This window comes from Sabethes cyaneus, chromosome 1 (genome assembly GCF_943734655.1).
Source record: "Sabethes cyaneus chromosome 1, idSabCyanKW18_F2, whole genome shotgun sequence".
Classification (NCBI taxonomy): Eukaryota; Metazoa; Arthropoda; class Insecta; order Diptera; family Culicidae; genus Sabethes; species Sabethes cyaneus.
The window spans coordinates 14,446,739-14,468,806 of NC_071353.1; the positions used below are offsets into that span (position 1 = coordinate 14,446,739).

Sequence of the window (22,068 nt, forward strand, 5' to 3'; positions counted from 1 at the left end):
CATTAATACTTTAAATTGTTGGGCAAATAGATCAGCATAAACTGACATCACAGAAACGAAGCAATCAGCATGTGAGTTGTATCGCGATTGGCCCTGGAAGTTTCTCTCGTTTCTTCATATGTAAAAATGGTGTCTGTATGCAGCAACATAATTAGCAAATATAAAATGTTTAAAATGTATCTGTTGGTAGTCGAGTCATTCTGGGTCAAAATTAAGGCTTTTTTTAATCAAAGTTCTACAGTACCTAAACAAACAAACATGGAGGTATACTATATTAATCAAAGTTGTGTATTTTTACTATTTATACAATTTTGTAATACATGAAAAAGGAATGCAACAATTACAAAAAGAGCTAAAATAGAAAAAACTGATCTTACAAATTCATATACAATGAATAAGATTTTTCTCTCTTCGCTTAATAGATAGAAGGTTACTGTGTTCAACAAAATTTCTTGTAATAATATGTTCTAAAACTTTGCAGAACACATCAATGTGTTATATTGAAACTGAAGAAAAATAATTTTTTTATTTCACTTATAAGGGGATTAATCAAAATTTAAATTGCACCAGACGATAGAACTTTCAATTTCAAGAAATTCTTCCGAAGGTTCCATAAACCTAAAACCAAGTTTTCCCAGTCAAAATTCTAATGCGCATGTCTTTTTGGCTTTGGACCATTGTGCGCACGAGTAACCGAATTACAAAAGTCGGCGCGAGTGTTGGAGGGTTAATATCTTTTGATCGGCAAAACCGATTCTTCTGAAATTTTGCAGATATATTTGTAGCATTAAAATCTCTAATTTGATGCCAAAATAATTCAAACTAGATAAATCATCTTAGATGAAATCGTTATAAATTATTGTAAATTTTAATGTGTTGTATTCAATTGATCATAACTCTCAAATTAAACGTCCAATCAAAAAACAAATCAATAGTGATCTATTAGGTTATGTTACCTGTCAAATGAGACTAATAGCGTCTAAATCGCTTTAGTCATTTCTAAGAAACAGGCGATAATTATTACCTTGTCAAAACAGGTTTTTTAAGCATAACTTTTAAACTGATTGTTTGTTTTCAATAAAATTTATCCGAAAAATTTAGTGTTAACAAGAGCTTTCATTCGATACCAAGATCGTTGAAATCGGTCATTTGGGTACGGAGAAAATCGTGTCACGTAATTTTTACTTTTTTACTTATAACTTTTAAACGAAATGTCGGACCTCGAAACAATTCAATAGTGATATACTAGGCAATAATACCTTTCAAACAAAAGTAATAGCGAACAAATCGGTTCAGCCATCTCCGAGAAACAGGCGATAGAAAAGTTGCGCTCCGCACATACATACACACATACACACACACACACACACACAGACATTGCTCAGTTCGTCGAACCCTGTCGATTGGTATATGTGGCTCGGCCCTCCGGGCCTCGGATCAATTTCGTGTTTTTCGACCAATTCCTAAACCTTTGTTATAGTATAACAAAGGTAAAACTGGTTTTAAATTGGACTTGCAACTGGTCGTGTAATCGAGCGCGAAGTTGAACTTGAAAGGATTTAAAATGAAATCGGACTTGAAATTGTACTTGAAGTTGAACCTAAAATCATGAGATTAGACCGGGATAATAATTGGATTTAAATTGCACTTAAAATTGCATTGGACTTCAAATTGGTCGGTGTTAAGTCAGACCGAAACAAAGCAAAGCCTGGGTGCTAATTCCGTTATCGAAATTTGACCTCCTGTTTTTTATACGACAGAATACGCAAACAGCTGTTAGAATACAGGACAGTGCGGGGTCAGTGCTACGATCCTAATGATTCTAACAGCCTTTCCCAGCCGAGATTCGAACATACGACGACTGGCTTATTAGACCAGCGTCTTATCACGAGGCCAACTGGGAGGGCGCCAAGTTAGACCGAACAAAGTGATAAAATTCTGATTTCGAGAGAAACAAAGTTTGCTGCTCTGTTTGGTTTATAGCTCAGTGTAACTGGATTTTTGTGAATTGGCCCGCTTACGGGAATAAAACATTATTTAACACCAGTAGCTTCGTCTTATCCAGGGTATTGTGAATCCCCCCTCTTTTGTTTAGCACTCGATGGCGTCGGCAGAGCTACGAGGTTAGGGCGGGTCTGTAAAGAAACAAAAAAGGGATCGGTGAAGCTATGTGCACCCAATAATGCACCCCTAATGGGTGTATCCGGCGACCTTTCACACCTTCCGCAAAGACTGGATCGCAGAACGGGTCAGACTCACTTTCTCCACCAATCCCGTCGGCTCAGGACACCTCGCGATGGACACTGCTCCGGTTCCTGGGTAACGCGGCTCTTTGGCGGTTATCCGTGGCCTTTCTCCCACGGGTTATTTTGGGTGACTGGAATGACGGATGCGGTCAACGACGACCAGTGTAGCATCCCTTCGGCACTTTGGCACTTACGGCACCTTTATAAAAAGAACGGACATATTTATTTCCGTACTTTAGGGTACGTGTTGACTCGCTCACAGTCCACTTCAGAATTAATAGTCTAGGCGATGGCGTCCTACTACTTCTTCAGCAGCATAGAGCCGGGGTGGCTCGTGCTGTTTCAAGCACTCGTCTCCATTCAACTCGGTCTTGGGCCACTCGTCGCCAATTCCCTAGTCGTCTCAGAAGTCGCAAATCGCTTTCGACCTGGTCGAGCCATCGTGCACGTTGGGCCCCCCTGTTCCTGGTGCCGGTGGGGTTGTTGAAGAGTACTATTTTCGTCGCACTGTCGTCCGGCATCCTTACGACGTGTCCGGCCCACCGTAGCCTGCTAACTTTCGCTAGATGTACGATGGGAGTCTCCCCAAGCAGTGCCTGTAGCTCGTGATTTATACGCCTCCGCCACTCTCCGCTTTCAGTTTGTACTCCGCCAAATATCGTCCGCAGCACTTTCCGCTCAAACACAGCAAGGGCGCGTATGTCCTCCGTAAGCATCGTCACGGCTTCAAGTCCATAAAGAACTACCGGTCTAATAATGGTTTTGTACATTGTTAGCTTCGTGCGGCGGCGTATGCTTCCTGGTCGTAGCGTTTTACGAAGGGCAAAGTAGGCCCGATTTCCCGCTTGGATGCGCCGCTGGATCTCCTTACTAGTGTTGTTCTCCGCGGTCACCAGTGATCCCAAATACACGAACTCCTCTACCACTTCTAGTTCGTCGCCGTCAACGGTTACCGTCCGTGGGAGGTGCGCATTTGTTTCCTTTGAGCCTCTTCCTTTCATGTATTTGGTCTTCGACGCATTTATTTTTAGCCCAATTCTCCTAGACTCCGCTTTCAGTCTGGCGTAGATTACCTCCGCCGTCGCAAAGTTCCTGGCTATGATATCGAAGTCATCTGCAAAGCCTAGAAGTTGGCTACTCTGGGTAAAAATCGTGCCTCTCGTTTCGATGCCCGCTCGTCGGATCACCCCCTCAAGAGCGATGTTGAACAGCATGCATGGCGCCCTACGGGTTTCCTTAATATGGCGGAAATATTCTTCATATCGTCAAAATGAAATATGTGTTTATGCTATGGGGCGAAAAGCTCGCAGAGAGCATTATACCTGCAGTTGTTGAAAGGGATGTGTGGGTTGAGTAATGGGCAGTAGGTTCGATATAGGATAGGATGGAATCGTGATCGGTGGCTTTGGTTTGTCGAGTCCGAGTTCCCTTAGCGATGGGGGTGGCACATCTTCGTTGCTTGTTACATCAGTGTGGTCACTTCCTCCGCTACCATGGTCTTCCGCCTGCACGCCATTTAGTTGTTTATCGTAGTACTGCTTCCACCTTTCGATCACCGCACGGTCGTCTTACCTGCATCTTTATCTCTGCATATTTTGGCCCGTGGCACAAAGCCTTTGCGAGATTCGTTGAGTCTCTGATAGAACTTCCGTGTGTCGTGAAAGCGGTATAGCTGCTCGAGGCACTTCTTCTCCTCCTCCTGGCGGCCAATGTAGTTAATAGTTGATGATTTTCAAAACTCTTCCCAACAAACATTTTTGTTTAAAAGAAGCCTATTTAACTATCTCATGCTAATGGAACTGGCACTCGGTTCTTTGGGTTACATCCCGTGGCTGTTTTCTTCACAAAATTGTATAGCTTTTACGTGTCCATTGACACTTCTGTGCAAAAAATTAAACTAATCATATAATCAGTAGTAAGTTTCCAGTTCCACCAATGCATACATACTGCAGTTGACGAACGGTATTTCTTAACTGGCTTAAGGAATTGTCATTAGAGTCAAAAGTTTTGGACGCATAACTTTTGAGTAAGGTTCAAACCAACCAACAGACCAAACAGCACAATGAAAATTTTCGTGAAGATATCTTGTGTTTTGAGCATAAAAACTACAACTTGACCCTTAAATTAAAAATACTAGAGTTAATCATTTACAACACTGATTCGCATTCTTAAATTTCGTCGAAAATAACAAAGACCACCTTTCATTACAACACAATGATTTAAGGTATTTTTATTAACTAACACATGGAATATCAGTTAACAGATCATTAATTAACTAATGTCCTCTGTAGGTGAGAAGATTTTTTGGCGTTTTGCATACAAAAAGTATGTAAAGAATTACAAGCAACTAACTGACACATCTGTTTGAGTGATTCTTCGATTTTTTACGTTGAAAATTGCTGCGACACATCACATGCATGAATATTCCTCGTTTTCATATAAGACTTCAGTTTGGAGTATATTCTTACAATTTTCGATGAGATCGGTTGAGAGGAATGGATTTGGATGGTTACTCTTTTCTACAAACTCTTTTTACGTTCAAGACATCAATTTGGTCTAGCTTCAATGCTCGAATGAAAAAATTGATTGAAGTGAGGGGGTAGTTTTATACTTTCACAAAATTATTTACTTTCAGGACGTCAACTTGGTCCTGGTCTAATCGAAACAAATAAACCTTTAACTGCCCAGGTAACCAATAAGCATTTCCAATGCAATTTAAAAGCAAGCCAATAAGCATTTAAGTTGCCTTAAATGCTACTTAAATGCTATTTTGGCAAAATATGCGGCTACTTTACTGCTAGCCTCCTTATAGTGCTGACAATGCTTATTTGCAGCTAGGTACCAACAAGAAGAATTTAAATAGAATTGTGGCTGCCAATTTACAACAGTTATGCAGTCAAAAAGCTGATAAACAACAACCTGCAGTATAAAACGCCAGGGATGCTAATAAACGGCTGATTTACTGCTTATTTTAATGCTTATTGGTTACCTGGGTGTTCATGTTCAGACTTTGTCGTCTTTTTTTCAAGGTAAAAGTTGAATTCGCTAGTGTATAAAGTAGCCGTCGTGGGCCTCGGAAGCAAAATAATGCTTGCATGTGATTAGTTGATCCGTTAATTCATGATAGTGATCGATATTTAAGCTTGTTTCAATAGTGGATTGACAAATTTCTATTATATTTGCTATAGTTATCGATTCTTAGAATAATTTCCGATTGATTGATGCAAATGTCACTAAAATTCATTGACAAATGGCGTGCAAAACGTAACCACTTTTCGTTATATGTTCATTTCTCGTACTTCTAAAATGCGCTCCAATATAGAAAACATAAATGTAGCTAAATAACAACAAATAGGACCAGTAATATTTGATAAAAATAAGTTATGGTAATCCTTCGAATGCAACCAAGGATAATCAAAACGGTTGTCTTTGCCTAGTTTTTTCGAAACACCTACAAGTCATTGTATTGCAAACATTTCAACAGTGATAAGAGCATATCAGGTCGTGTGTTCTTGTTGTCATCGTCTACAACATAGGTAGGTATTGCACTTTGACGGTGAAATTTCACTTCCAAACGTTTGCTCATGTTAGTGTCGAATTATCGCTTCACGAATAACATTTTTGTTTCTCTCCTCCATTCCAGTTTTACTTCATTTCTATGCATACCTGTTCCGTCGTCCAGAGACCAGCTTACCCGGTATAGGTGCGGATGGGATCTACTCTACCGACGAACGACGACGTTGCAAGTGTTTGGTTTGAATTTTGAATGAGAACCAGTTCAACCGAAGGCACGATAAGACAATGATGTGAGGAGGGCCAGACATCGTGCGACGCAAAGCGCAAAAGTAAAGTTCAAAACAACTGTAAAAAAAAAATATTTGCACCAACACCCATTGGAACTGTTTACAAATACAGTACACCCTGTATATATGTATAAGTCGAGTGGTGAGTTTCTGCCGCATAAGACCAGTGGTGAATTATTTTCCGATTTTCTTGACGAATGTCTTAATTTGTACGAAACGAACTGACGGACGTGTGTGCGTGTCAGTGATCGCGGATTGACGAGATCCGGGGGGGTTTGCCTGATCCCGTAGCGAACCGTGGGTTTAGTTGAGCCTTATTCATTGAAGATGTCGGTTTGAAGCTTGCGAAGTGTCCGCTGGAAGGTAGAAAAAAGTGTGTGAGAGAGAAAGATAAAAGGAAGATCTTACCGTTTGAACGTGTTTGGGAGGCCCAGAAAGAGTGGGAGGAAACGAGCTTACGGTGTGTTCCGAATACCGTCCTCTTTGTTAGTGCAACAGGGGTGTTATCATACATTTACGGTACGTGTGGCCGACTTTTCGGGGTTCACGACGATTTACCGATTCCTGTCCAGTGCCACGAGTTTGATGAGCGGTTAGTTTTTTTTTCTTGCGTTCCAAGAATTTTAATTCTTGTGCAGTCCTGTAAGAGTGGTGTGTATGTGTGCAAATATCTGTGAAGTAAAATTTGAAATCCGGTTTTTGAAGCAAAGAAAGAATTTACGATCAATGGTTACCAGTAATTGGTACAGAATAAAACAGTGATCAAAAGCAGGCAGCATCCCATTTGAGCGGAGAAGATCAATCGGCAACGTCTGAAGCTGACAGGCTAGCGCGGTGTGCCTCTGTAGTTGTAGAGAAAGTACCCTAGAAAAGCCCAAGCAGGCAGTCCTCCGAAACCAAGATGCCCTGCAGCGCAGTTACGTTGTCTCTCGCGACGATATCCGCCATCATTGCTGTTGCCCTGCTGGCAATCGCCTTCTCCACAGATAATTGGCTCAGCTACGAAGTGAAGCGGAATAACATACAGGTACGTATACGTTTAAGCCAGCTTCTCTCGGCTGCTCTCCTGCAGCGCGGGGATACAATGTTTTTTTTCGTTCTCAAGATGTGTGCGTGCGCCCGTGTGGGCTCATGTACTGGCCTGGCTCTGGCACGGAACCAGCGCCAGCGCAGCCACCAGAATGGGCTTGCATGGATCTGCTGCACCCGTGCCACTCACTCTGCAGGCGAAGTGAAAATCATGTGAAATTTACTATCAACAGTCACTCATCCGGAGGCAGTGCAATTTCCCGGGCACACGCAAAGCATGTCGGTCGACGGCTAGACCATGTTGAATCTGGCCTATCATCTTCGCTTGCGCTGTTGTAGCGAGCAAAACGGGTTTGATTAATTCATTATAATTTACCTCGAAGTGAGATGACATGTATTTTTGAAATCTAATTATAAGTTGAGTGCTCTGATAGTCGAATCTAATTCTACTTAAAGATGTACTCGTTTTTTGGGATCATTGGTAGACTTCGATCTAGGCAATCGTAAACATTTGTACAGAATTAAATTATGATAAATTTGCTTATTTTTCAATTCAGATAAAGATATTTTGTGAAATAGTGGTACAAGATATGATTCCACAGATTATGTAACCGTTTAACCGGTACTGTACAATGACACGACACGGTGAAAATGTAATCTACTTTATATGGATATAAATTTTACTACTGCTCGCGGTTTTATTTCACGGAATTCTTCCGGTGGTTAAGTGGTTGTGAAAAGTAAAGTTTATTTGTCTGTTTTCAATTTTCCATCTTTCTCGATCAACTAGACTAGCTAATTGCGTGCCATTAGGCCGAGAAATCGCACAAAAGAAATGTACCTAGTTGTCGCACCACCGCCGACCGGCGTTTTACGGCTGTTCCGTTTCTGTAAGCAAGCAAAACAAATCATTTTTTTCTATTTTATGTTTATTAGTTTCCGGGATACCAAGGTTATTCGTTTTCATTTCTGCTCGCTGAAATTGAAGCTGCTATCACAAGGAGTCATTGAAGACATTTGCAATAACAGCAAAGATCCGGGCACTGCGGTTTTGTCCGCGCTGTGAAAATTTGACAGTTTTGAACTCGCGAAAAAACTGATAGATTTCTGCAACCTGTTCAGAACGGTATGCAATGTGTTTGGACCATAGCAAAGCGTACCGCATGTGGGTAAACTGTTTATACTTGCACTGGTAATCAGTGTTTACCAAGGCCAAGATGAATTGTGAATTCGACTGCATTGTAACTACATTGTAAATATTCCTGGTTACACTTATCGTTACCGTAATCATTTTTGAAAAGGCAGTGCAAAAACAAGATGAGCAAGAATAAGAAACCACATGTCACTCCCTAGTTTGTGAGTAACAACCGTTTGTTTATACAAAGTTGTTGGTTACCTTGGCAGTCAACCATTCTCTCTGTGCTCTTTTCGTCAGGAAACTCTGCCTGGTTAGGGCTTATCATCAACTCTTTTATAACAAAACAAGGTAGTAAACAATCGTTTGGATGAAATGCAAAAGCTTTAATATTAGATCTGGCCTAGAGGAGCGATTATTCTTCCATTAAACGTATAATTTTGTTCCACACTGAAAGCAACGTTATAGGGATAATTGTATCGTAGTCTTAACCTCATAAAAAATAACAAAGATTTGGCTTTCACTAATCATTTGAAATTATTCCTTGCGAATTTCATTGCAACGTACGATTAATCACCGTAATATTTCCTGGAATGTAATGCACTTTTTACAACCTCCAATTGCGCATGAAATTTGTAATAAAATGCTACTCCAACATACAAGAAAAGAAAAGTGAAAGTTACCAATTTGTCACATTTAGCTGTCCCTCACCTCGTTCTCTGCGTAGACAAATTGGTTTTTATTATGTCTTTCTAAACAATTTAGAAACAGTTACCTATTGTATGTCAGTTGTCAGCTACTTACAAAACTAGCACAAATTTTGCTTCAAATTAAAGATTAGTAGGGTTGAAAGTAATTATTAGTTGTGTAGTAAAATGTGTATTATGTAATCATTATAATGACGCCAAACTTCGCCTACAAAGAATACATTTTGAGCCTTCCATCAGCGTCCCGGCACCGGATTTTTGACCTGTCTTTTTTGCACGTAAACAGCAAAGAAACCTTTAAGCAATATTCACGAGGTTATGTTCAGTATATAATATTGCCATTGACTTTTTACTTTAACAAAGAGGCCTGTCGAATAAAAATACAGACGGTCAGGTTTCGAAAATGGAATGTACAGCAAAGTGCAGCAAAGTCAAAAATAATTTGTAATCGACCACAGCATTTTTTTTCCTGGAACACGCCTTAAGAAGCATAGACCAACAGACGCACGTTGTAATTTTATATTTGGTCGGGAATGTCTCCGTACTCACCGTGGTGGCGCTTTTCCACAATACGAGGGAAAAGTAATTTGCAAAATACTTGCTTTTTCGAGCGAAGGTATGCATCTAAAATAGGCGATATTTTATGTACGGTTCCCTTCAAAGCCTTCAAAGAGTTTTGTCCGTTCGTCTGAGTAGTTGCAACTGTGCACTATTCGCAAAGATTTCACCCAACACCAACACTAGCATAATCGGAATACATTCATCATGACCCGGAAGGTTGCGGAGCAGGCAAAGAGCATCGCAGGCGAGCAGGCAGCATCCGCTGAGACTGAGAGCGAGGCATGTGTGTTATCTACCTACGAACGATCACCAACGTGTTTCGTTTTTTCACTTGTTCGGACGGAGCACAGCGAAACAACAACGCTGACAATGTGACACATCATAGCGACTAAACGGGGAACGTCTTGACGGCTGCTGATGGATGTTGATTTTTTTTTTTCTGCTCATAGGCGTACCGCGTGGATGCGGTTCGCTGTTTGAGTCGCGTTGATGTCATTTTCTCTTCGGGTTCTATGATTGAATTTGGTGATTTCACCAAGTGTCAAAAGGGCACACGAACGTCACTAGGTACCGTGCTGCCATCAAAATCCGGATGTTACCAATACCTGGAGCTGGACGCCTTCATTTTGCCAGTCTGGTGGACGATTCAAAAGTGTCCGGGTTTTGATTCAATGAGACTGGCTATGACTTGGTTCTGGACTGGCTATGACTTGGAACTATGGTTCTGTGACGGTTTTTTATGGTTCTGTGTTTTTTATAACTGAAAACATTCAGAGAAAATTCAATACCAGCAGCAGATATCGCGAATACAGTGGGATTTCGAATTTGGCATGGTTCGGTTTTGGTATGTCTCGATTTTGGCCACAAAAGTATCCGCTTTTGGCAACACAAAATATTTCACTTCCAAAAATATGCTTAAATCTCGGTTATTTTTCGCACAGATGCTTTAAATGACGAAAAAATGGCGCCTTCAGTGTGTTTATGAAAAAAGTTTGCGGTTATAGAATGTTTCGAACAATAATATTTTCATTGCCGTAGAACTACGTCTTTCCGCAGGCTGAAAAACTTACTTGTACCAGACGGATAGCTCTTGGTGGACTTTTTAAACATAAAAAGGTTGCAAACTCAGTGATTCTTTAGCTGAACTGAAGGTTGAATTGCAGGAGACTAAGTAATTGGCGCTATAACTTAATGAAAAGTTACAATAATTAGTAGCCTGTATTTGGCCCGACCAGTAGAATCAATATATATATATATATATAATAGAATGCCAGTGTCGCTGTTTTTCTACAGGAATCATTGTGGTAAACATGATGCTAACAATCTGTATCAAGTCTGTGAATCGGGAACTTCATTGTCAAAGTTGCTTATTGTTATTTATCTGTTCTTTATCTGTGCGCTGGTTGGTGCTGTCATGTGTCATCAGTGCGCTCATCGCTGTGTTTTCATGCCAGTGAAATGTTTTTAAATCCGCTCATTTTCTTTTCGTCCGGATGAATTGAATCCCTCAACTGAGTCTTTTTGCACCGATTTTTTCAGAAATTTGAAGCAAGCGAAGTTTACAATCACATTACTTGCCAGCCGTATTCGAAATTTTAAACTGGTTGTCGAAGTTTGACAATGAGATTCCCCTTTTGCTGAATCTCAGGCACACACACATATGCAAGTATAATGTAAATACATTATCTGAATATGTATGATGTTTGCCACCGGCACTGCAGCGACACTGGCATTCTATATATATTGATTATACTGTTTGACCAAACATAAAACCACAGACAAACAGACATAATACTCACTCTCCCATTCCTCGCACGCAGTAACAGCCATTTCAAATTTATTGTTGGTTGGGAATGTTTCCGTATTCGTCTAAATGGAGCTTTTTAACGAAAGGAGGGGAATGCCCCATAAAAAATACATGCTTTATCAAGGGATATTCTTGTTGTTAATATTTTAAAATGTCGATCATAGATGGCTCTACTGTTCAGGCAAAATGAGTGTAACTATAATTTTTGTCGATTTTTCTGGCCTAACAAGCCAGTCGTCGTATGTTCGAATCTCGGCTGGGAGGTGCTGCTATAGAGTCAGTAGGATCGTTGCACTAGCCCCGTAATCGTCCTGTACTCTAATAGCAGGCTGCGAAGTCTGTTGACAAAGAAGGGTAAAGTTCTCAACAGGACGTATATATCCCTGGCTTCGCAATTTTTCAATCTTTCTTCTAAGAGTTATGACCTTATTCAACTGCCATTTATATCTTTCAAAATTGGAGTCGATATCAAGCTGAAGGAAACTGCTCTTAATCAGTCCGTTTGGCCGAAAGCAATATTTTGCCGAGAATTAGAACATTTCCAAACGGAACGGGACTTTGGGGGCCTTCCAAATTATTTATTCGCTGCGACGACCATCTTCAAATGTAACCCGATTGTTGCTTTTGAACTCGATGAATCGAATCGTTCTGATCTTGTGATTGAGACTGGGGCAGAGGGCTCCCAGTCTGCTTCTACAGGACCCGATGGATCGCGCAACGATGACGACGCCACTGCTTCTCTGCGGTTATACTACCAGAATGTCAGAGGGTTAAAGAAGGGTGCTAGAAGGCTCGATGGCAGAATCAATTCCGTAAAACTGTTGACAATTAGTATATTGTATACCGAAAGAATCGAAACCTTTTAAACAGTGCCCATAGGGTTGGTGGTGATGTTGTGATGAATTTTCGTTTCAATTCAGTTAAAAATAGCCATCTATTTGCTGGACAAAATTACCCCCAGGTAAACGTGCTAATCTCGAGGCTAGTCAAGTACATATGGATTGTATTGGAAAGGTTCGACAAGTTTCAAATTTTCGTGATACAGTCATTCTGGCCGGTGTCAATAACCAGCCCAATTTGTCGGGGAAATGTTCGCAGCATGGCTATTTGCATGTTGTCTATGTTTAGGCTGCTAATACTCTTTCCAAAAGACGTAATGACGGAATGCTTCATGAAATTCTACTTGATGGTGTAGCTAGATGCAATATGTTACAGATTAATGACACCTATAATCCATAAGGGCGATATCTCGACCTCGATTCATCAGTGAATTAGCTAGGTACTCGGTCTCCTCTCGTGCCATCGACCCTCTAGTTCCACTTCACGAATATCATCCTGCGCTAGACTACGTATACATACAAATCGTCCAAACTGTTGACCTGCACAGCAAAGGGTTGAGTTTTAAAAGAGCTAATGTACCAGCTTTACTTTGGTTTCTTGAGTCGGTCAACTGGGATCCAGTCACAAGTTGCATTGATGTGATGATGCAACACTGCAGTTCAACTTTATTTTTCGAGACGCATTAGAAAGATATATTTTACCTTACATTAGTGGCAGCAGTCCGTTACCGATCTTGCGCCGAACGAATTATGGTCCTCCAGTACCGTCGATCCTGGGGTTCGTTTTGGCGGTGTTAATGGTAAGTCCCCATCTCGCCGCTTCCCTTAAAAAGGCCTGAAGGCCTCTTCCACTGCTCTACGGTTGATTCCGATGATATTGACGTCGTCGGCAAAACCAAGAAGCATGTGAGATTTCGTGATGATAGTTCCATTCCTTTGCACGCTTGCCCTTCGCTTCCAAGGCAATGTTGAATAGCAGGTTAGAGAGTGCATCCCCTTGGTTCAGTCCATCCAACGTCACGAAAGGAGCTGAGGTCTCACCCGCTATTTTAAGGCATGATTTGGATCCGTCCAGCGTCACATGAATCAGCGAAACTAGTTTCGTCGGAAAACCATGTTCTAGCATTATCTGCCACAGCTCATTTCGTTTAACTGAATCGTACGCCGCCTTAAAGTCCACCAATAGATGGTGTGTCTGCAAGTTGTACTCCCGGAATTTGTCTAGCAACTGACGCAGGGTAACATCTGATCCGTCGTGGAGCGACTCTCGAAAACCAGCTTGGTACTCGCCGACGAAGGACTCCGCTAACGGTCTCAGTGTGCAGAACAGTATACGGGAAAGCACCCTGTAGGCAGAATTGACCAATGTAATTCCACGGTAGTTTTTACACTCCAGTCGATGTCCCTTTTTGAAAATTGGGCAAATGAGGCCATCCAACCACTCCTTCGGCATTTGTTCTTCCTCCCAGATCCTGACAATGATCCGGTGGATTGCTTCGTACAGTCGCTCGCTCCCCGCTTTTAGAAGTTCAGCCGGGATACCGTCCTTCCCAGTAGCCGTACCGTTTTTCAGTTCACTGATTGCCTTTTTAGCCTCCTCCTGTGTTGGTGGCTCCACAGCTTGACCAGCGCTTACAATTCCTATCCTGTCCCTGCTGATCTCCGCATTTACCTCTCCATTCAACAGTGTCTGAAAGTGCTCCTTCCATCTGGCTGCTACCGCCGTTTTGTCGGTAATCAGGTTGCCAGCACTATCATTGCACATCACAGGCATGGCAAAATTCCTGCATCTCACCGTTTTATAGAAACTCCGTGTGTCGTTGCTGGCGTATCGCTCCTCTGCGCCGGTGAGCACGTGCTCTTCGTACTTGCGTTTCTTTAGACGACGGATACTTTTTTCCACAGCTCTAGTCTCTCTGTACCTCTCTCTGTTTTGACGCGTCGTCGCAGTGAGCATGCGACTCCTGGCCTGGTTCTTTTCATCTGTCACTCTCTGGCATTCGGCATCAAACCAGCTGTTACGCTGCCTTCCACCTCTCTCGCAGCTGTTTCGATGGCACCATGGGTGTTCCTCCACAGCCCATTTATCTTCTCCTTCTACCTGCTGTTCTGCGATTCGTTGGTCAAGCTTCCTGGCGTACTCCACAGCTTCGCCGTCTGCCGTTAACCGCTGTTGAAACGCAGCGTCCTCTCAGTGCGAGGTTTCGACAGCCTTGCGCGAATCTTACTCACTACGAGATAGTGGTCAGAGTCGATATTTGGTCCCCGAAAAGACCATACATCGATAACATCCGAAAAGTGTCGACCGTCAATCAAGACATGATCGATCTGAGAGCTAGAGTCTCCATTTGGATGCCTCCAATTGTGCTTCCGAATATTCAAACGTGGAGAGTAGGTGCTACAGATGGCCATTCCGCTGGCCGTTATCATTGGTCGACAGATGAACGTTATGTCTTCCAATGACTGGACGGAAGAATTCCTCCTTCCCGATCTGCGCATTTGCATCTCCGATGATGATTTTTACGTCGTGTTTTGGGCACTTTCCATAAGTAGCATCATCGGATTTATCATTTGTCGGTGCGTATAAGTTGATTGGGCCGTAGTTGCAGAATTTGCCCAAAATCCTCAACACGCATCTACGGACCTCCACCGGATAACTGGTTGCTTTTGTTTTCCCAACACTACGAAACCGACTCCATGTTCTGCGTTTTTACCGCCACTGTAGAAGATGTGGTACTTGAAAGAAGTGCCTCCAATAGGGTCTACTGCACGGAACTTCCTTTCTCCGGAATTTGGCCACCGAACTTCCTGAATAGCCGCGATCTCCACTCCGAGTTGATGCAGCTCTCGAGCAAGCAAGCCAGCCCGTGCCGGTTCACGGAGCGTTCGGACATTCTAGGTACCAAGTTTCCAATCGTTATCCCTTAATTGTTTCCTTGTCCCTTGCCGTGTCCTATACCGATTGTTCCGTTCTGAATTTCTTTCTTCGTTATTCGCGGTAATTGAGTTTTCGGTATACTACCTCACCGGGGTCGCGATACCTACATCCCGCTGATGGGTCCTTAGCTATACCTTAGGTATAGCTTGCGGGATACAGCATTTCATATTCAGCCGCCCGTTTCAAAACAGACGCAGTGTGAGCTGCCCCTCACCTGGAGCATAGGCGCTCTAGTTCGCACCTCCTAGCTTAGCTGCTTCAGTAAGTACAAGAAGCATTTCCGGGTAAGGCCACCGACTGTCATCATTTGACTTAGATTTGCTTGGATGCGCTAGGTGGGAGCTTGAGAGAGCCAGAGCTATGTTTGACGCTCCTTCCAGGTGACTGTCTCCATTTCATACCCTTTTTTAATGTATCTTTTTTATTAAATTTCTATTAGAAAATTGATGTGTTGCTGCAAGTTTAACCTATAAACTTTGATAACAGTGCAAAGCAATTATCGTTATGTTGCGATATCATTTTTTACGAAGCACATTAAAAATGTGACCCGCTTAGGTGTCCGAATACCGAGGCAGCACGGTAGCTATAAGTCTTTAATCGGTGCTTTGTTTTCGGTTGCCTCTGTCTATCGTCGGTTCGTCAAGGATGGTTTTGTTTTCAATAGCATAACACAGGCTTTTGACTTTGATCTGCTCATAAAGCGTCACTGAATCGAACGGTTGATTGGTTCTCATGACCGTAGTGTTTACAGTGACGGACAATACAATTACGATCACTGGCAATAAGAAGTGGAGATTTGTCAGTAGACCGAGGAGACATTACAGGTATACTAATATTATCATTAGAACGTAACCTTAGTGGATAAAAACATTAGCACAAACAAACATATTTTACAAACAATTGTCTGTTATTTGTTTGATTAAAGATTCTGCTGCATTTGACGTACAAACTGTAGTGCTTCAAGTGATTTTATGTCCTCTTACCCTAGGCATATTTTCGGAAAGAATTCGCCCCGAAAGCTTCAACAACGGGCTCGCTCACTAATACAAAACACCACAACACCGTGGTGCAAACCTTTCTTGGGCTGATCCGTTAGCAGCACGTTTATTGCTTGCTCACTTGAATTGAGCCCTCGTCGATTCAAGATTCAGTGCCTTGTGCTCTGGTGCCGCTGGCCGTGTAGGCTGCCTATTTTTTTTCTCTTCTACGTAACACACATATGCCAATTGGGTGCGCTGCGGGTTTGTGCCTGCATACATACCAATCGGGAATGCATAAATAAAAATGGGAACATGTGTGTTTGACTAAGCTTTTGTACAGTCGAAGGCGTTGCCGACCGGGCGAAGAAAGAGAAAGGTCGGCGGGCGCTGAGGAGGGAAAACCAGATCTGGAATGCAAATTCCGCCACTTGTATTTATCTTTTGTTAGGTTGCGAACCTCCTTCGACAAGCTGTTGCTGCTGCTGCTGCCGGTGGTGGTTCTGACTGCCTGCTTCTTAAGGGAACCTTGATGAAACAGCAGAGAAAAATAAATAAATAAATAACACAAACCAGAACCACCATTCTTTTCAACGGCATAAAACAGACACCATAAAATTTCAGAGTTACTTTTGTTCTTAGCTAGATCGAAGGTACGGTACAAACAAAATATGTGGTTCTTATTTACATACACGTGCTTGACATTTTAATCTGGTAAAATCTTGCACTGAATTTCACAAGAAAAAAAATCCGCAAGACCCTCAATTACAGTTCATTGGATCTATGGCCTTGCAGTTGGACTGTCGCAAGAAAATATCTCGTTTTCTGTAATTTTGTATATGGTTTATCAACTTGATTCAATCAATTGCAATTAAAATTTGTCGTTCCATGATTTCAAGACTAGAATAGCAAATTATATGAACAATAACAACAATCTTTGAGCTTGTTTACCGATAGGGTTTTCCAATAACCTAGGCAACGGGAGTAAAAAAGATCAGCAAAAATCTGGCTGTCGTTCGGTCCAAAATGAAGACACAGTTTCTTGGAACCATGTTGGAGGTTTTCCTCGAAGTAGATGTAAAAATCTGGCAAAAATCTGGTTTTGGCCCTACCAAAAAGCTGGAAGAATTTGAGCTTCAAATTTTGCCAGTTGGCAAACATGTTATGAACTATTGTCACGTGCGTTTTTTGGTAGTTAGCTAAATATTTTCCTAAGAATCTCATACCTGTTTTAGGCGAACAAAAATTTTGATATATCAAAACTTGAACCGTTAGTGCGTTTCTTTTCTCATTCGTCTATGCAATGTTTACGTAAACAACAATCTGATATATTAGCCGGTCGAACTTTTTCGCACCCGAATTGAAGATCATGAAAAGCAACAAAACCACGCCATGTCTAGATAACATTCGACTCGACTCGCAAAGACAGCTGCTTTTTTTCTGTACTTTTCACTCGTAAGATGCCGGATTAGCTTGCATGCGATATAAAATACCTCCGCATGCGGTCACGCCGCCACCGCCACCGCCCGCGCACCGGTCGCGACTCAACATGAAGTCATAATTACACTCATTATAATGACAAGAAGAAATTTTGCCGCAACTTTCGATGCTATTTCGGTGCATTGCCCCTCCGTTTGTTGCGTTCCGCGCCGAAAGCGAGAAGCTGCTGTTATGCGATGATGGAAAGGTTATGAGTAACGCAATCAAACACTCGCTAGCAGTAAGAAGCCTGAGGCCTCAGCAGTAGCATTGTGGCCACTTTTAACGATGGGCCTGCATCTACCGTTTAGGAAACATGCTGTTTCACAAAAAAAACTGAAAGTAGAAAGAGTGATTGCCCTCAAATGGACTTACAAGTGCTTCCACATTTTGGTTACAAATTGGTTGTAAATACAGAGACTTCAATGCTTCTGTTTCGAGTTCGAACCTACCGTACCGCTTACCGTGTGATGAAGTATACAAAATTTTTGATCGTTTTTTCTTTGTTTGTTATTTTTCCAAACGCTCTGTTGTTAACTAGCAGCAGCTCTAGCCGATAAAATTAGGATTATGTGTTTCAACTTTTCTGCGTTTCGCAGTTTTACTGCATGCGGATTGCTCTTTAGTGAACTCGTTAGATGGCAGTCGAAACGAAACTAGCCTTGGCATTTCAAGTGACAAACCGAGGCGAGAGCCGATGCTAAAACGTGGAACAATTTCCGCCAAAACTCCGGTGCGCATCTCGGTCCGGTTGGTAACGGATACTTTTTTTGTTAGATTCATCATAAAGCCAGGTTTTTGTGTGTAGTTTTTTCTCTGGTTGCAATAGATCATAGATATCGTTTATAGACCAATATTAAATTGATGTGTTGTAGTTTAGTTCTCGTACAATAATGGACTGTTTCTGTTTCTTCTTTAGTAATCTCATAATCCTGTTCGTAAATATAAACCATTCAGTTACGAAACTATATGTCTATAAAAGGTCTATAAAAATGCGGATTTGCTCTCCTTCCTTGATTTGCTCCGTAGCGTATTTGCCTTTCCTAAGCTATAACAGCTGTAGTTTAACGCCTGTAATTCTTCGAGGCCTTTCCTTCCGCTCATTTATGCATGACGATCATGAACTGCCTATCGACTTTATCGACTTTTAGTGTTCAGGTGAAGCGCAAGAACGGCCGCGGCCCATTCCAGTGAGTTCCGTGGCCACTGCCTGCGATAATTACAAACTTACCGCGAGGACTGCCGTACACTCTCGCGATTATTTGAATAAAAAATAACTTTGTTTATATTGCTAATCAAGCCTCTTGATTTATCTGCGCATTAAAAGATCAAAACAATTCAATTATTGGCAGGTTTATTTTATAATGTTAATTTCAAACGTTTTACTACAAAGTACAGAATAGGAAACGATTTTCTCTTGCTCTCTCGGGGCTTATCTACTCCGAACCAAGCCGACCATACCAAACGGGAACTAAACCAATAAAATTAATGTGCTCTGAACTAAATGGGGTAAACCCTATTCGATTCTGCGGACGTTTTTTACACAAAATTATCAGTTTTTTTAAGTTTTATTTTCTCGAAATCGAAAAAATGTGAAAAATGTCAAAAATGTCATTTCCCGATGGCAAACAAGAAAGGGGTTGGCACCACAAGATTTACATAAGATAACCTACAGGGTGTTCAATTAGTTTGAATACACTTAGAAAATGAGTTTAAAAATTAAAAATTCAAGATATTCTCTTCTGAGTCTATTTTTATTGAAGCAGTGTTTATTGAGAACCTTATCGACATATTTGGTGGACTGCTCACTCTTTGTTCGCTCTGCTTGGCCAGCATCTACGACCATACAGAAAAGTCCAGGGGATTAAGATCCGGGGAGCTGAGAGGCCACAAAGTCTTATCGAGAAAATCAGTCAAATTCTCCCGACACCACCCTTGAACGATATTCGCCGTGTGGGCCGGTGCGCCGTCCTATCGAAAGACGGCCCCCCCAAAACTTCGGCGCCCACAGCCGATCATTTTGGACATTGTGCGGCTGTTGCAAGATGAAGAGTTTCTCATGAGAAAACACGAACTCCTGACCAGCATGCCGCGAAAGTATCTGTCCAGTTTCTTCTTCGTTGTAGCCTCCGTTACCCCGTGAACCTTGCATTTCTTGTACGGCTTGCATACCAGGTCCTTGGGCAGTCCCGATCGACACATCCAGGTCAACAGCGGTCTTCCAGATCGAGCGGTTCATTTTTCCCTCACCACCTTGATAGCTGCTGGTGTCCTCGCCGAACGCGGCCGCCCGGGTTTAGCACGGTCCTTGGCTGAGCCCGTCCCCCGGTACCGACTGATGGTGTTATAGATGAAATTCCGCTTCATCTCGTGGGATTTCAACCGCCGAAATATGTCGCGACCCGCTCACTTCTCGCAAAAAACTTTACTACGACGTTGCGGTACTCCTTCATCGCGCGCGGTAAACAAATGACATCAAGTCAACACTTTGTGCGTCGGTTAGCCTATATAGAGCTTTCTGACAGCTCAAGCACCCACACTATCAAACACGAAATACGCGTGTATATACATGATGTTTACCTCATTTTGGGGAACAGCTAATGCTGGAGGAACAAACCGAAAAATAGCGATTACTAGTCGTGTTTCTCCGTTTGCCACACTGCAGGGCACATATTTCGGTTAAAATTTCCATCCTGTTCCAAATTCAAGCTCATATTTTGAAAATTTGCTGGTATTTAAGCCAGCGGAAGACGAAATTCATCCTGTACCTTGGTGACAAAGGAATGCATCTCTTTTGTTTACTGTTGTTGTTTGCCTCATTTTCAAGCACCAATACACACATAACTGGAAAGCTCTATATAAGGCTATAGCTGGCACTAATACCAATACACAGAACGCACATGATGCGCACGTGCACAACGATGAAAAGTTGTATTCGAACTTATTGAACACCCTGTACATATATTTTATCAGCTTCCAGGCCGTATCTTAATTGCGTCTCTTTTTTCGCTCGTTTTTTGCCAATAGTGCGGTGTATGTACTCAAGTCGGATTTGGAAAGGTTTAATAGTTTTTGTGATTGAAAAGCATTTGGCTCTATAAAACGTTTTGATTTTGCCGGGCATTCGAGGTAAAATTCCAGTTCCAGTTCCAGTAGACTGTACCATTAGTTTTTCCCAGTTCCTACCCAACAAACATTTTTGTTTAAGAAAAGCTTATTCAACTATTGTACAGCTAACTTCCGTGAAACAAGTGCTTGATAAGCTATTATACAACACAATTGTTGCTTGGGTAAGTTCCATTTTAGGGGCACAGGAAGATAGCCCAAAAAAGGGTTCGGGTCCTATGAACTGCATGGATGACCCTTTCTGTGTCAATTGATCAGCAGTTTCGTTTCCTTTGAATCCGCAGTGACCAGAAACCCCGTAGAGGTTGACCATATTGCGACAGGAAAGTTTTTTCAGTAGTTTTATGCATTCCCACACAAATTTAGCAGTGTGAGTTTTTGATTTTAAAGCATTCAATGCTGCTTGACTATCTGAGCAAACAGAGCTGGCGTTTAGGTCGTGCGGTAGAACGGAGCCTCGCGCTTCAGGGGGCCTCGTGCTTGGTTATACTAATGGATACAATACATTTGGCTGTTCAGAACGGAGGCTTCGGTCAAACGGACAGTTAGCTCTTTTGAATCAACGAAATCGACAGATTTAGATGGTATTTTACTCATTTCCTTACAGAAAATGGACAGCATTATAATGTCCAAGATTATCAACATTTTTCAAGCATGTTTCGCTTTGGGACATGTTCCGGAGAATTGGCGGAAAGTAGGCATTCCTAAGGCAGATAATAAAGAGAAAACCATGCAAAAGGCTTTCAGACCAATAAGTCTGACGCTCTCAAGTTAATAGAGAAAATCATGGATAACTAGGGTACTTGATCCAATAGTTGTGGTAGTACCAATAGTTGCGCTACTATTCATTATTAATGCATATTTTCGTCGCCGTAGCATTTTAGATAAAACAATTACATTCATTATATAAAGCAGGTTTTTAGAAGTATTGGTAGTTAGACTACACCACTTAAAATTAAAGCATTATTTGCTAAAATGCCAATTTTCCAAAATCCAACGCGCAGCTGGAGCGCACAACTATAGGCGCTCATCTATAGTTTTGCTAAGATGTTTTTTCACTTAGCAACCTAGCAATGTATATGGAATACCACAATTAAAGGAACATCAAACTTAATTAAGGAAACATTAGCGCAACTGTTGGTACAATATAATTGAATCGGAAAATTCATTTTTTCTTTATAAAGCTTCTCGTACAACGAAAGCAATTGTCTTGCTATGTGACAAATACCTTGTATTTGATAAATTTATATCCTACAAGCATTGATTGAAGCATATACATCAATAAACAAGCAAAATGAAGTTATATTGTGCTTAGTAGCGCAACTAATGGATCATCTACCCTATATCCGCAATGAGTTGAGGAAATCAACATACATATCAGCACGGGAAATCTATGGAAACCGCTCTGCACTGCGTTGTGA

General features: G+C 41.7%; 1 protein-coding gene and 1 long non-coding RNA gene across 2 annotated transcripts in view; one reads left to right on the forward strand and one right to left on the reverse strand.

Moving 5' to 3' along the window:
- Positions 1–4,039: 4,039 nt before the first annotated feature.
- Positions 4,040–7,062, reverse strand: LOC128732860 (uncharacterized). Its single transcript, XR_008411846.1, has 4 exons — positions 6,784–7,062; positions 6,458–6,720; positions 6,165–6,405; positions 4,040–6,107 (listed from the first exon to the last, which is right to left on the reverse strand). It is a non-coding gene; the product is annotated as an uncharacterized LOC128732860 (long non-coding RNA).
- The window catches only part of LOC128732856 (uncharacterized), a 38,936-nt gene continuing 23,109 nt past the window's right edge, over positions 6,242–22,068 (forward strand). Inside the window, exon 1 of the mRNA XM_053826273.1 lies at positions 6,242–7,076. Within this exon, the coding sequence (XP_053682248.1) occupies positions 6,951–7,076 (126 nt within the window). The 5' untranslated portion in view covers positions 6,242–6,950. The remainder of the gene's footprint in view (positions 7,077–22,068) is intronic.